The 15,220-nt window shown below is 52.2% G+C and overlaps 7 protein-coding genes across 7 annotated transcripts; 5 read left to right on the top strand and 2 right to left on the bottom strand. All coding sequences in view use genetic code 12, as the record gives it.

Annotated features, from left to right (window-relative positions):
* Window positions 1–567: 567 nt before the first annotated feature.
* Window positions 568–2,055, top strand: ESA1 (NuA4 histone acetyltransferase complex catalytic subunit; the record flags this gene model as incomplete). Its single annotated transcript, XM_002617459.1, has 1 exon — window positions 568–2,055. The coding sequence occupies one exon, from the start codon at window positions 568–570 to the stop codon at window positions 2,053–2,055; it is 1,488 nt and encodes a 495-aa protein (XP_002617505.1).
* A 138-nt stretch (window positions 2,056–2,193) lies between these two features.
* Window positions 2,194–3,597, bottom strand: FOB63_004885 (mRNA splicing protein; the record flags this gene model as incomplete). Its single annotated transcript, XM_002617460.1, has 1 exon — window positions 2,194–3,597. The coding sequence occupies one exon, from the start codon at window positions 3,595–3,597 to the stop codon at window positions 2,194–2,196; it is 1,404 nt and encodes a 467-aa protein (XP_002617506.1).
* Window positions 3,598–3,776: 179 nt separating this feature from the next.
* On the top strand, window positions 3,777–5,156 carry FOB63_004884 (uncharacterized protein; the record flags this gene model as incomplete). Its single annotated transcript, XM_002617461.1, has 1 exon — window positions 3,777–5,156. The coding sequence occupies one exon, from the start codon at window positions 3,777–3,779 to the stop codon at window positions 5,154–5,156; it is 1,380 nt and encodes a 459-aa protein (XP_002617507.1).
* A 50-nt stretch (window positions 5,157–5,206) lies between these two features.
* On the top strand, window positions 5,207–5,794 carry UBE2M (NEDD8-conjugating protein; the record flags this gene model as incomplete). Its single annotated transcript, XM_066102442.1, has 2 exons — window positions 5,207–5,209; window positions 5,270–5,794. 2 exons carry the CDS (start codon window positions 5,207–5,209, stop codon window positions 5,792–5,794), a joined length of 528 nt encoding a protein of 175 aa, XP_065958208.1.
* A 174-nt stretch (window positions 5,795–5,968) lies between these two features.
* On the bottom strand, window positions 5,969–7,005 carry FOB63_004882 (uncharacterized protein; the record flags this gene model as incomplete). Its single annotated transcript, XM_066102441.1, has 3 exons — window positions 5,969–5,990; window positions 6,154–6,315; window positions 6,416–7,005. 3 exons carry the CDS (start codon window positions 7,003–7,005, stop codon window positions 5,969–5,971), a joined length of 774 nt encoding a protein of 257 aa, XP_065958207.1.
* A 1,538-nt stretch (window positions 7,006–8,543) lies between these two features.
* FOB63_004881 (uncharacterized protein) lies at window positions 8,544–9,563 on the top strand (the record flags this gene model as incomplete). Its single annotated transcript, XM_002617464.2, has 1 exon — window positions 8,544–9,563. The coding sequence occupies one exon, from the start codon at window positions 8,544–8,546 to the stop codon at window positions 9,561–9,563; it is 1,020 nt and encodes a 339-aa protein (XP_002617510.1).
* A 1,187-nt stretch (window positions 9,564–10,750) lies between these two features.
* On the top strand, window positions 10,751–15,154 carry YOR1 (ATP-binding cassette transporter; the record flags this gene model as incomplete). The annotated part of the gene is made up of 1 exon (XM_002617465.2): window positions 10,751–15,154. The coding sequence occupies one exon, from the start codon at window positions 10,751–10,753 to the stop codon at window positions 15,152–15,154; it is 4,404 nt and encodes a 1,467-aa protein (XP_002617511.1).
* Between the last annotated feature and the right edge of the window lie 66 nt (window positions 15,155–15,220).

Below are 15,220 nucleotides of genomic sequence, written 5' to 3'. Positions count from 1 at the left end.
ATATGTTTGCTTTACTGCTTCTGGTGGGATTCACTGCTCTGGTGGCATTCACTGCTCCAGATTGTTGGTATTTCTGTCTCCAAGTCTTGGTGCTTTAAGGTGACAGGTTCTACTAGTCATGTAGTGAAGGTTTTTGGTTCTTACTTCTTTCTGTCCTTCTGCATGACAACAGCGCATGTCAATCTCTTCTCAAATGACTCCATCTTCGGCGAAATCGGCAGTAATACGAACTCTTATCGACCTCCGCATGTATCTTATGTGTAAAGATTCTGGTTGACGGACCACTGACCCAAATGGCATTATTCTCGATATGTAGAGATTCTGCCTACTGCGTTTTACTAGTTTTCAACATTTAATCACCACCGCATCACAATGAATCGCACTTCCGTCCTTTCTTTCTTCTTCGTTTTTTATTTTCACTCTTCTCATCATAACACGTTCATCTAATTCGATCTTCCCTAGCTCTATTTACCTCCCTCTGTACTTCTTCCTCTGTGCAATTCCACACCTATTCCTCAATACTCATTTTCCTGCTCGTAGTGCGAAAACAAACCAACTTCATCTTTCATGACACCCGTGCCGAGCGCCAAAACGCCCATCAAAATCGAAGAGGGCGCTTCTGTCGCCGAGTTCGGCCCGGAAGATATAGTGTCTGGGTGCAAAGTCTATGTGTCCAAAGAGAACAGCACGCGGTTGGCAGAGATCTTGCAAATCCACTATAAGAAGGGCCACAAGCGGTTCTACGTCCACTATCAGGATTACAATAAGCGGCTTGATGAATGGATCACGCCAGAAAGAGTCGATTTCCTGCGGCCCATGTTTTTGCCCGAGGAGAAGTCCGAGGAAAAGAAGCAGGGAAAGCTGAGCAAGACCAGCAAGACCAGCAAAACGAGCAAAACAAGCAAAACAAGCAAATCCAGCAAGGCAAGCAAAGACTCGGTCCCACCTCCCCTGCTGGAAGGAACACCGTTGGAAAACGATGAGATGGACCTTGACAATTTGAACGTGCAAGGGCTCAAGTCAGAGAATGAAAAAGTCAGTCGAGAAGACGAGATTGAAAAGCTCCGAACAAGCGGGTCGATGATCCAAAACCACTCGGAAGTGGCACGTGTCAGAAACCTATCGTCCATCATTTTGGGCGAACACATCATCGAGCCCTGGTATTTCTCGCCGTATCCAATCGAACTCACAGAGGAAGACGAAATCTACATCTGCGATTTTACGCTTTCGTATTTTGGGTCGAGGAAACAGTTTGAACGCCACAGAGCGAAATGCTCCATGAAACATCCACCCGGGAATGAAATCTATCGTGATGAAAAGGTGAGTTTCTGGGAAATCGACGGACGCAAGCAGCGTACTTGGTGCCGGAACTTGTGCTTGCTCTCGAAGCTATTCTTGGACCACAAGACACTCTACTATGACGTTGATCCGTTTTTGTTTTACATCATGACGAAAAAATCAAAGCATGGCCATCATGTGGTGGGTTACTTTTCTAAGGAAAAGGAAAGTGCCGATGGTTACAACGTTGCATGTATTTTGACACTTCCGTGCTACCAGAAAATGGGATTTGGAAAGCTTCTCATCCAATTTTCATACATGTTGTCGAAAGTAGAGAACAAGGTCGGATCACCTGAAAAGCCGCTCTCGGACTTGGGACTTTTGTCTTACCGTGCGTACTGGACTGACGTATTGGTGAAGTTGTTGGTGGAGCGGTGCAATCCTCATTTGTACAAGAAGAATAACATACACCACGAGGACCGGGACTCGTTGCTGCCACCGCCAAGAACGGGCACTCTGCCGCCTGAAATCACCATCGAGGAGATCTCCTCCATCACCTGCATGACCACAACTGACATTCTTCATACGTTGCTGACGCTTCAAATCATCAAGTACCACAAGGGGCAGCATATTATTGTTATTACAGACCAGATCATGGCATTGTATGAGAAACTCACGAAAAAGGTTCGTGAGAAGAAAAAACATGAGCTTGATCCAGCCAAACTTCAATGGACACCGCCGTCCTTCACAGCCAACCAGTTGCGGTTCGGATGGTAAATATAATGGGACAATGAATGCATGTAAGGGGCTAGTAATCACCAGTAGTGAACACATGGAGTATGTAAGTAAACGATTGTGTTATGCACTCATTTCCTTTTCCCACCATCTCTTGGCTCTAAGCCTCTTTAGATTACCTCAAATATCTTGCACATCCGGTGCCCAGATTTTCACCGCCTTGTCGCTTTCTGCCGTCACCAACCGCAGGCCCAGCATGTCGAATGATGCCGCGTATATGGTGGTGCGGTCCGCGCCCTGCGCCGGAACAGAGCGCGCGGTGAAGGTGCGCGCGCCCGACTCGTAGTCGTAGAAACGCAAGGCGCCGTCGGCGTGGCCCGCCACAAGCTCGTTGGAGGCGGGGTTGATTGCAAGTGTGTTGACAATATTCCCGGCCGGATCGGGGGCACCGTTATTTGCAGCCAACCCTCCAAACTGTGCAAGCAACTCGCCTCCAGGCAACACCCACTGTTTGATGCCGTTTGCGTCGGCCGTGGCCATGGTGGACTCGTGCGGGTGCATGGCTAGCGCACGCACGCCGCACGCATGCTGCGTCAAGGTCAAGTGGGTTTTTTGCAGCCGCAAATCCCAGAGACGCACTGTGCCGTCCATGCCCGCCGAACAAACCTGCGGGTCTGCCGCCTGTGCTGCCAAGGACGTCACGTCGCCGCGGTGGCCTGTGAGCACCATGACGGCGGCCCTCGTGCGCATGTCCCAAACACGCACGGCGCCGTCACGGCCGGCGGAAAAGAGCACGTCGAGCTCAGGATGCAAAGCCAACGCGTACACGCCGCCCACGTGGCCGTGGTAGGTGCGGACTTGGCAGCCTGCGGGGGAGGATGTGCGCTCCAAGTCCCAGCACCGCACCGACTTGTCTTCGCTGCCCGAAAACATGTAGGCGTAACGGGGCGAGATGGCGAGCGCGCGCACGCCCAAGATATGGCCGGAGATGGTGGCGCGAACGGAGCCGGCCCAGTCCCAGACCTTGACGGAGGCGTCGGCCAGGCCCGTGGCAAACCATGCGTTGGAGACCGGGTCCACCGCCACACAGCGCACCCACCCCTGGTGTGCGCCTGCGAGAAGCGTTCGGAGACGCCACTTTGGCGCTGTGTCTTTTGCAGCCCCTGACTCTTGGGCTGTTTCTTTTGCAGCCACGTCAGTTTTGTTGTTGTAGAATCTCGCAACTGTTTGTGTGGGATAGCCGCTGGCGTTCGGATTAGAAGGGCCGGTCAATCCAGAATGGCTTGCGTTGGCATCCAAACCGATGTTAGGATGGGCGTTTGTGCTTGTACTTTTGTTTGTGTCTGTGCTTGTGTTTGTGTCTGTGTTTGTGTCTGTGTTTGTGAATGCGTTGCTGGCGCTTAGACGGCCCGTTGTGTCTTTGGTTGAGTTGTCGTATGGGTCTGAGGCAGGATCCGCTTCTGCTTGCAAGATTCTGGCGTCTCCCAAAAGGCCCTCTAGCTTCACGCTCGCATACACGGCGTCTGCCAATTCATCTTTTGGCACGAGCTCCACCGGTGTCTGTACCAACTTGTGAAAGAGCATGAGAGAAAAGATAATACACACGCCGCGATGGCTGATATCAGGCGCGAAAGACAAGACACAAGATCGCGAAACGGGCAGAACAAGCGGAAGAACGCGCGGATCCAAAGACTTCAGAAAAACGAGCGACCAAAGCCGCACCTGCTCGAAAACAAGCGACCAAAGCCGCACCGCTCGAACACATGTCGTTGGCGGCACAAATATTGACCCGGGTCTGGCTTACGCCGCATCCATATGTGACACTTCAGATTGGGCCGGTGGACGGAGTGGTTTTCGCTCTGGACCCCCAGTCGGACACTTTGCAAATTGGCTTTTCCAAGCGCAAGTACTTGGAGCTTTTCACAGAGGGCCATCACTTTTTGGAAGGGCGCAATTGGAGCGCGGATGTGGCGCTGATGGGCGACGTCGAGCTCTGGCAGTTCTTTTTGGCTACGGCGGCGCTTCTCGCCACGACAAATGACCATCTGACGGCGTGGCGTTTGCACGAGCGCGTGGTGGGAGAGATGGCATTGAGAGAGTGCAGAGACGAAGAGAATGAAGGTGAAAGAGAAAGAGAATGTGAAATTGAAAGTGAAAGTGAAAATGAAGATGAAAGAGAAAAAGGGATCGCACGAAAGAGCAAGAATGGCAATGAAAGGTCTCTCTCAGAAATGCTGGAAGAGGGCGAGGCCGAGACATTAAGGGCAGCGCGCATGTCTTTTCTGCCCGACGTCGCGCCGTTTTCTGCTCCCGCGCCCTTCGGCTCTGTTTCCTTCGGCTCTTTTTCCCCGCCTGGTCTTTCGCTCGCCGCAGCGTTGTCGCTCCGCTTCTGCGCCGCGCTAGCCACGTCGCGCCTCGCGCGAATCAACAAGAGCCCGCTTCTCTGGACCTGGCTTCGGAAATTGGCCGTGGCCGGTCTGTTCTCGCTGCAAAAGAGCTTCCGATTCTTCTTTGAAACAACGCTCCGGTCCATGGCGCTCCATTTTGCCAACTACCATGCCGCATTTACTGCGCACTGGCTGGTTTCCGTTGCGCGCGCCCACGGCCTCGACCCGCGCCCTGCGCTCGCCCTTTTGCGCCCGCTCTGTCGCACCAACTTGGCCGATGTTTCCGCCTGGACTGCGCTCGCCAGAATCCTCGCGCCCCAACCTGATCCGCTCCGCCTCTATCGGCAGTTTGAAAAGGAGACCCCGAGAATATTTGGAGTCACGCCGCAAAAGCTTTCACTCGAGCCTATGCAATCTGAAGTTTCTGACTCTGAACCATATGCTCTGCCGTTGCCGGACTTGCAGTGGCTTCTATCTGTAAAATGTGCTGTTGTTGCGCCATACTGCATTCTTGGGGCCGTGGACTTGCCAGCCGCACGCCACTTGCTACGAGAATACCTTTTGCAGAATGAAAATAAAGAGAGTTCAAGGACGGTCGTCGCCCCTGAAAATTCTACAAACGGGAGCGAAAAACAATACGCCACGGCTGGAGCAGAAGATAACGTTTCAATAAAAGATCCAAGCTCGGATCAGAGTCGACTGCAGGAATCGCACCTTCGCGCAGTATCGCACGCTCTCGAATTTCTTTCCACATAGCCTGCATCTTTTCCCGTGATCTATCCATCTAATCTAACAACCTCTATATCATGGTATGTTCTTCGCATGTGCATGTTGTCGCCTTTTGCTAACCGCAGCTTAAAATCAGACAGCTTCAGAAACAGAAGCAGGAACAGAGCCTGGCGCCTCCTCTGACGCAATCGAAAGTTTCGGCGGCCCAGATCCGTCTTCAGAAAGATATCACCGAGCTCGAGTTGCCTGCCAGCGTGAAAATAAGCTTCCCCAACGCTTCAGACTTGTTTCACTTTGACATCCTGATCCGGCCTACGGAAGGTTACTACAAACTGGGCTCGTTCCTTTTCCATGTGGATATTTCGGACGATTTCCCTATCGACCCGCCACGCATCAAGTGCATGCAGAAAATATACCATCCGAACATCGATCTCGAAGGAAACGTCTGCTTGAACATTTTGCGCGAGGACTGGTCGCCTGTGTTATCTCTCAATTCGGTGCTTCTCGGCTTGAACTTTCTTTTCTTGGAGCCCAATCCAAATGACCCGCTTAATAAGACGGCGGCAAATGTCTTGGTTCGGAGCACCCCAACGTTCTCGAAAAACGTGCGGAGTGCTATGAGGGGACAATATGTGGATGGAGAAACGTACGACAGAGTATTGTGAGTGGACAGCTATGATGCTGTAAATGGAAACAAGATACTTTGATGTTCGTGCACATGTCAGTGTCTCATTGAACTGTCTCATTGGAACTGCAACACGTGAATGTTCTTTTTGATAGGCGGAACGGCTTTTTTGTGTAAGGAGCCGTTATGTCACTTCAAGACCACTTGCACCTGGTCAATAGAGGAAGTACCATCTTCTGGTGTATTCTTTGTCTATTGCGTCATTCTTTTGGGAAATAGATAAGAAGATTCTTTTTACGAGCACTAAGTACGGTAGAAGCATTAAGATCGCCTATTTGTTGACTATTCCTCCGAATTTCAGCCTATGTACATCCCAAGAGAATCGAAAACGCACGAAACTCAAAATCCAAATCCGGACCCGCCGAATCCTGCTCCTCCGGATCCAAATCCAGGTCCTCCAGGCCCAAATCCCGATCCGGGCCCAAAACCTGGGCCACCAAAACCCGATCCGGGTCCGCGAAGACCACCGGGCAATCCCATTCCCATATCGTCCAAATTGTCCTCGCCATACGGATCGTCAAACCGTGCACCCGGCGGCACGCCTCTGCGGCTTGTATTACCACGCTGCGATCCGAACATAGGATCGTCTGGTCCAACATACATTCCGCCGCGTGGGCCGTCGGCCAAAGGGTCCAAATAAGGCTTCATCTCCGGGTGCCGCGGAAGGCCGGCCGGGTAAAGATCACGATCTCCCACAAGAGCCGGAGGTGCGGCTGCTGGTCTGTGTGTATCTTTGAGTTCATACTCATCATCGAAATCCGGCATGTCGGGCGGTCTTTCGGGGCCCGTTGGGCGGACCTTCTCCAATCGCCGTGGGAGAATGTTCTGCTGGTCCGGGCCCGGTTTCTGTTCTGTCCTGTCATTGGGATCTCTCCGATCCTGGCGATCTGAGGTCAATTGTGGGAAAAACTTCTCGTCCAAGAAATCCGCAAAGCGGCGGCGAAGTTGCGCAGACACCTCGCAGTCCGGCTCAATGCCCCATTCGGCCCAATCTACAACGGCTGTCTTTGTTTCACTTTTCCTCACAAGGTTTATCAATGTGGTAGTGGCGCCTGTTTCAGTGACAGAAACGGTGTATGGGCCTGCGGACCACTGCTGGTGTTTTTCGCCTGCAAATACGACCTCGACTGGAAGATCGGAACTGTCCAAGTAGCCTCGAAGTAAGCTTTGAGCTAGCTCGAAGAAGGTCATGGTAAAGCAAGTATGTGGTTTAGGTGAGGATGGACGGGTGTTGCCACTATATGATGTGTTGAGAGGGACGGGTGTGGAGATACTACTGGTACTTATCCACTTTTTGTCTTGCAGTGTCTATTTGATATGTGATCTGTGTCATCGGGCGTCATTGGGTGTTGTGGTGAGCTGAAGTTTCTGCCAAATATTTATTTGCACATGATTATGTGGATGACAACTTCGGCACATAGATTATCCGTTCCGATGTGGCTACAGCACCGAAAACATGTAAACTTGTCTCACAAATGATTACTAATGGAAGTTACATGCACATTGTTCCATTGTGGATTCGCTTACGCCGAATGTATCCGGTCCATCTTATCTCCGTAGTATCGCCGTGATGGCCAGTTGTTGAACTTCGGAGAATCATACGGACTGAACTGAGGCTAAAGGAAATCCTTCGATTGCATGCCTGGCTTCTAGTACATTGTGTGAAGAACTACACAATTGATCAAAAGGAAGGCCAGGCATCAAGGTCGTGGTCCAGACCTCTTTTGGCTGTTCTGCTAGACTGTATGAATGAGCTGCCCAGTAGGGTAATTTGTGTCGGCCACCTTTTATCGAGCTACGGTATTTCGAAGTCGAGCTACAGTATTCGAAGTCGAGCTATTTTTCGAAAATCCAACTACGGTATTTCCCGTTCTCGCACCAATATCGTTCCACCGGGAATTGCGTCAACATGCTTCTGTTGCTTGCTGCGAGTTGTGTATTGACTCACGCAAGCATCAAATAAGGTACGAAAAAGATAAACGAGCGAAATGAATAACACTGAAAGTAGATGAACTGGCGTGAACGAACAGGAACTAAACGAAGTAGAAGTAAATCAAATGAAGAGTAGAACACTCTCAACTCCTGTGGAAACTGGTAACTCGCAAACTGGTTACAACTCACGGCCATTGGAGGCACGGGTCCAGTATCAAAGTCAAACAATGACATTTGCACCACTGCCGATCTGGGCCCATAATACGGAGCCGAAAACTGCAGTGGGCCGCAAGTTTGGCACGAACCGAGTCCCAAACCTAAAAGTACAGACATGGAACAGAGGCCACCAACAATCATACAACCAACAATCATACAACCAAACAAGCACCGAGGCCCATTTTCTGAATCTACCTCTTGAATCTATCTGCTAATTTTTCTTTCCGCTGAACCTTTCTCTTCAATCTCTCGAGTAAAAGGCCATTCCGTCACTTATCGGGCCGCAAGTCAGGAGCCGGCCGGTCACGTGCGGGCAGAAAAAAACCCCCACTAGCAATATCACTGATTCGGACAACAAAAGCACTGGGCTAAAAAAACCACCCAGAAAACTAAAACAAGCACCCTCCTGTTTTCCGCCGCCACATTTCCGAGCGGACTTCCATATAGCATTTTCCTCCCGCTGCATTGTTTTTGTTTGCTAAACGCCTGCCAACATCCGTTTTCCAGAACTTTCCATCTCACCTTTCCGATAAGTGTTTCCATCTCCGCAACCACATCACCACCAAGTCTGACTACCCCTAATGACAACCACCGTGCCCTTAATATACTCGTTCCCCGAGTTTGAAGGCGTGGCCGACGCTGTGGCCGACCATGTCATTCTGGCACAGAATTTGACCTTGTACAACACGTTGGATAAGGCGGCAATCGCCGAGGCCAAGAGAATTGCAGCTGCGCGCCCGCAATTGACGGAAATGGCGTCGTCCACATCGATCGGCGGCTCCAGCGCCGGCAGCAGCTCGCTCCGCAACTCCAGAAGTCTTAACCAGAGCAACAGCAACCTCAATCTCGCCGGCGAAGGAGGGAGCGGCCGCCGGGGCCCCAAGAGCAAGAAACGCGCCGAATTGCGGTTCAAGGTGGCGCTCAGCGGCGGTTCGCTCATCAAAATTTTGCACCAAGGCTTGTTGTCGAGGCAGGAGGAGATCGAGTGGGACAAGTGGGACATCTACTTTGCCGACGAGCGGTTGGTCCCATTCGAAAGCCCGGACTCGAACTACGGCTCCGCCAAGAGACAGATTTTCGACTTGATCTCGGGCTCGAAAAAGCCACGTGTTTTCCCCATCGATGAGCTGTTGATTGACGATCCGCAAGAGTGCGCCGACAGCTACGAGAAACTACTCATCGACAACTTCGCCCGCAAGGACAGCGTCAAGTTGCCCATGTTTGACTTGTTGCTTCTTGGCTGTGCGCCTGATGGCCACATTGCGCTGTTGTTCCCCAACTTTGGCGAGCAATTGCGAGAAAAATTGGCCTGGTGCTTGCCCGTGGAAAACGCACCCCTGGGGCCTTCCAACAGAATCACGCTATCCATTCCTGTCATTTGCCACGCTCTGAGGGTGACTTTTGTTGTGGAAGGTTTGACAAAGGCTCCCGTGATGCGTATTATCATGGAACGACCCGAAAAGGGCTTGCCCAGCTCTATTGTCAACGAGAGCGCTGCAGGCCGTGTCACTTGGTTTGTCGACGATGCTGCTTTGAACGACTGCTACGATGTGACCAAGAAAAAGTACAAGTTCTTGAGCATTGCCGACCCGTCTTTGTAAGTTTTGTTCCATCTGTCTTTGAGCTGTTGAGCAGCGGATCAGCAGATGTGATGGTCTTTTAATCTTTGGTCTGCCCGCTTTATTTGCGTTATGATTCAGACCGAGTCGTTGATCTACGGATCCTGTGCATTGTCATTCGCTACTCTAGGGCGATTCTTCCGATCGAAAGAAATGTTCGACGTCGATATAGAAGAAGAGCGTTAACTGTTACTTGGGACTGAAACCTCGTTTCAACAATTTGGAGTCCAACTTGAGAACTGTAGAGTTCCACAGAGTCCGGGTTCAATGACGTGGAAGTCTGACGTTTCACCGAGAAACCTTAGTTTTAGTGACGTTGATGGATCTTATAGAGTCAATTCGATGTTTATCTCAGCGGATAGTAAAGGCTTGATATGTTTAGAATGTAGGCGAACGAGAGAGCAAACACAACGGAACAACTAAATCGTATAAACTGTGTTTTAGAGCCGAGTTGTAAATGAACCGTCAGCTCTCTGGCTTACACCTCTTGAAAGATTATCATCATTCTGATTCGTACTTCAATGATCGTACCTTTGGTGTTGTCGTCCGAAAATGACAGAAACGGAGATTCTTCAATTTTCAAGCAATTGGAGCGCTCTATTTGCCAATAGAAGTCGTGCTGGTGTAATTTACTTGCTTAGCAGAACAGACGTTCATATAAGACGGAAGATAAGAAACGATTTTTTCGGAAAGAACGTCAATTTCAATTCCAAAGAGCCGAGATGACAGGCAAGGGCAATTTTCTACATCACATTCATTTTACTTTACATCGATGGGGCACTCCTGTATTCTGATTTCCTTTCATCCATGCTCAGCTTGACAATGTCTCATACACTTATGTCTTTAATCTTCCGTTGATGCTGGAACTGCTTTGTTGTTAGATAAATTTTGTTGTGAGAGAAATTCCACACGCGAGGAACACCGGAAGGTGCATGTCCCCGCAGAAGGCGCATCCTAAACAGTATATTTGATCGGCAGGGTGCAGCGGGCGTGCCCTAAAACAGTAATAAGCACCTGCACACAGGCCAAGGATGCGTCTGGTCCATGCTCGCCGTATGCACCATCTTTCCCCAAACGGGTATAGTGAAGTCTACTCGAATTGTGGAGAAGAAACTAGGCCCTGGAAAACCATTTAAAAGGATGCGGAGCCCCATTTTCCTACACCAAAAATGACTGTCGGCTCATCTCCAGAGCCCCGTGAGCCTTTTTCTTCTGACCCTTTCTTCTCAGACCCCTTCTCTCCCCAGCCTTTCACTTCTCCACAAAATACCCACGATAATTATTCTCGAGAATACTCTCGAGCCACTACGCCACAAAGCTCCAGTTCAAACGATTCCGAAAACACGTTTGTCGGCACGCCAATGAAACACAATGCGAGAGACTCCTCCGACGAGGAGGCGAGCGTCGGAATGCCCGACCTCCAAGTCCAGAAACGCATGTTCACATTTCTCTTCAGCAAAAAGGTTCCGCCGGTTCCCCTTCCCGAAGAAAGAAGAGAATACCCGTGGAAACGGGCGCGCTATGCTAGTCGAATGGTGTTTTTCTGGCTCTGGCCGGTGCTTATCAAAGGATACAAGAGGACGCTTGTTGCGGACGACTTGTGGTATTTGCCAACAGAACTCACAGTGGAGGACATGCATCGGCGCTACCGAGAAAATCTCGACAAGATCCTAGCGACAAGAAAAGACAAGGAGGAAGAGTGGCCCGTTTGGGCGGTGCCGCTAGCGCTTTACAAGACGTTCAAGTTCGACTACACATTATCGTGCATCTTTTTGGCGATTTCGTTCGTGTGCCAAGCGCTTTCGCCTTTAATCACGCGGCGTTTGATTGATTTCGTCCAGGACAGGTACTTTGGGCTCGAAACAACATACAACAAGGGAATTGCTTACACGATCGGAGCGGTGGTTCTCATTTTCATCAACGGGTTGCTTTTGAACCACTTTTTCCACAAGGCCATGGCCACGGGAGCTTGTGTCAAGCTGGTCTTGACCAAGGACGTCCTAGTCAAGAGCTTTGCGTTGCTGGCGCAGCTGAGACGGCGTTTTCCTGCGGGCCAAATCACATCTCTTATGAGCACAGACTTGCTGCGGGTGGATTTGGCGGTGGGATTCCAGCCGCTTGTGGTGTGTTTCCCGATCCCCGTGGTGATTGCCGTGGTGCTTCTATTGCACAATATCGGAGTGACGTCGCTTGTGGGCATTGGGCTTTTCTTTGTTTCGCTCGTGGCGTGTGTTCTTCTCACGTCCAAGTTGTTCTTCACCAGAGAGGCGGTGGTGGAGCACACCGACGAGCGGATCGGGTTGATGCGGGAGGTTTTGGCGCACTTGAAGGTGATTAAGTTCTACGCGTGGGAGTTGGCTTACAAGGCCAACATTACCAAGGTGCGGGAGCGGGAAATGCGGTACTTGTTCACCATCAAGGTGTTGAGAAACTTCATCACGGCGTATGCGGTGACATTGCCCACGTTGACGTCGATGGTTTCGTTTGTGACGATGTGGGCCACGGGCAATATGAAGCAGACGGGCCAGGTTTTCCTGAGTTTGTCGTTGTTTTCCATTTTGGCGCAGGCGATCATGCTCTTGCCCATTGCTTTGGCCACGGGCGCGGATGCGACCATTGGTTTCAGGCGGCTCCGCGAGTTTTTGTCTGCGGAGGAGCAGGGCGCGAGCGGGATCGAAAAGCCGCACGCGGAATGGGCGTTGCAGGTGGAAGACGCCGATTTCCAGTGGGGCGGAGGAGATGGGGCGGACGAGATGGATGAAAAGGATGAAGAAACCAAAAAGTGGAAGCGTCAGACGGCAGAACAGACGGCAGAACAGACGGCAGAAAGAGAGACGCCGCAAGTGCGGCGGCCCGCACATGTGTATCGGCCGGACATTGCGCGGCCTGCCCAAAACATCCGCATCTCTGTGCCGCGCGACGACTTGGCGGACATTTCCACTGCGGAAATCGCCACGGCCCAAGTGGCGCGGAACATCAGAAACAACAGAAACAACGGAAACAGCACAGACAACGGAAACAGCACAGACAACAGAGACAACAAGACGAAAGGCTTCCACCTCGCCCACGTCACTCTAGCCATCCCCGCCGGCAACTTTGTCGTGGTGACGGGCGCCATTGGGTCGGGCAAAACCACGCTTCTCCACGCGCTCGCCGGGCTCATGGAGAAAACCCACGGCAAGTTTGCCGCGCGCGAAACGCTTCTCTGCGGCGCGCCCTGGATCCAAAACGCCACCGTGCGCCAGAACATTTTGTTTGGCCGCCCCATGGACTGGGCCCGCTACCACGCGGTTTTGCACGCGTGCTGCTTGCAACAGGATCTTCGCGAGCTTCCGGGCGGCGACCAATGCGAGATTGGCGAGCGCGGCGTGACGCTTTCGGGCGGGCAGAAGGCGCGCCTCAGCTTGGCGCGCGCCGCCTACCGTGGGGCGCCCGTGATGCTTTTTGACGATGTTCTTTCGGCAGTCGATGCTCGTGTGGGCAAGCACATTGCCACGCACTTGTTCCACGGCCTTTTGCAAGGATGCACGCGCATCGTGGCCACGCACCAGCTCAGTTTGGTGCGTTCCGCCGACCAGGTTGTGTTTTTGGGCGACCGCATCGAGGTCGGGCGGCCGCGCGAGCTTTTGGCGCGCAGCGCAGGCTTCCGCCTGTTGATGGCCCACGACAGCACCGACACACACACAAACGGAGGCTTGGACGGCGACGATGGCTTGGACACCGCCAACAGCGACTTTGACGACGACACGCTCGGGTCCGACAACTTGAGCAACGCCAGCTTGCGCCGCAAGAGCGACCAGTTTTCCGCCATTGTGGCCGAAGACGTGGCGGTCAACGCCGTGTCGTGGGACGTGTACCGGCAGTACATTGTGCTTGGCGCCGGGGTGTTTGGCCGCCTGGCGGTGCCGGTGTTTCTCTTTCTCGTGGCGTTGGCCACGTTTTGCCAGTTGTTCACCAACACATGGCTTTCGTTCTGGATGGAGGGCAAGTTCCGCTTGCTGGACCGCTTCTACGTGGCGTTCTACGTGCTTTTCGCCGTGTTGACCGTGTTCGTCACCGGCATCCAGTTCACCATGTTGGCGTACATGAACAACCGCAGCGCCGAGCTCTTGAACGTTCGGGCCATGGAAAAGGTTCTCCATGCGCCCATGAGCTTCATGGACACGAATCCCATGGGCCGCGTGCTCAACCGCTTCACCAAGGACACCGACAGCGTGGATAACGAGATTGGCGAGCAGTTGCGTCTCTTCATTTTCCCTGCGGCAACCATAGTTGGCATTATCATCTTGTGCATCTGCTACTTGCCGTACTTTGCCATTGCCGTGCCGTTTTTGGCTGGCGTGTTTGTGTTTTTGTCCGACGTGTACTCGGGCTCGGCCCGGGAGATCAAACGGCTCGAGGCCGTGCAACGGCTGGTGGTTTACAACAACTTCAACGAAACCCTCACAGGCATGGCCACCATCCAGGCGTACCGGGCCGAGCAGGATTTCGTTGCCAAAAACGACCGCTTGTTGGACCGCATGAACGAGGCGTACTTGTTGTCCATCGCCACGCAGCGCTGGCTCTGTGTGCATTTGGATGTCATTGCGCTGATGTTCGCTCTCGTTATTTGCATGTTGTGCATCACTGAGCAGTTCAACATTTCGGCGTCGCTGACAGGGCTTTTGCTCAACTACGTGATTCAGATTGTGGGCTTGTTGTCGTTGACGGTGCGGGCCATGACCCAGGTTGAGACGGAAATGAACTCTGTCGAACGCTTGCACGATTATGCATTCCACATGCCGCAAGAGGCGGCCTACGAGAAGGCGGAGTCTCGGCCTGCTCCCGAATGGCCTATGGCCGGCTACATCAACTTCCGCGACGTGAGTTTGCGCTACAGACCCCAGTTGCCGTTGGTGCTCAAAGATTTGAGCTTTGGCGTTTATCCCGGCGAAAAAGTGGGCATCTGCGGCCGCACCGGCGCCGGCAAGTCGTCTCTCATGACGGCGCTTTACCGTTTGACTGAGTTGGAGTCGGGCCAGATCACCATTGACGGCGTTGATATCGCCCACATTGGTCTCCGCGACTTGCGGTCCCAGTTGCTGATTATCCCACAAGACCCGGTTCTTTTCCAAGGCACGGTGCGGCGTAATTTAGATCCGTTTGGCGAATACTCCGACAGCGTTTTACGAGACGCCATGCGCAGGGCCGGCGGAGTGCTGGAAAAGTTTGCTTTGGACAGGGCCGTGGACGATGATGGCGGAAACTTTTCCTTGGGCGAAAAGCAGCTTGTGGCGTTGGCCAGGGCCTTGGTCCGGGGCCTGAAGATTTTGATTTTGGACGAGGCGACTTCGTCTGTGGACTATGCAACGGACGCTCGGATCCAAGAGACTATTGCCCGTGAGTTTTCCCACTGTACCATTTTGTGTATTGCTCACCGGTTGAAGACAATTTTAAACTACGACCGTATATTGGTGATGGACCAGGGCCGGGTGGTGGAAAAGGGTACGCCTTGGGCTTTGTACCAGCAAAAAGGTGTCTTTTCACTGATGTGCCACAAGGCGCAGATTGGTGAGGAGGACTTTGGAAAGTAGATAGAATTTAATGCATGGATATTTAAGTTGGGGATAGTAGCATATGTTCCAATATGGGCAATAGTT

This window comes from Clavispora lusitaniae, assembly GCF_014636115.1.
Source record: "Clavispora lusitaniae strain FDAARGOS_655 chromosome Unknown tig00002663_pilon, whole genome shotgun sequence".
NCBI lineage: Eukaryota > Fungi > Ascomycota > Pichiomycetes > Serinales > Metschnikowiaceae > Clavispora > Clavispora lusitaniae.
The sequence above is the reverse complement of the archived record's forward strand: the minus strand, read 5'-3'. Positions and strand labels throughout refer to the sequence as shown.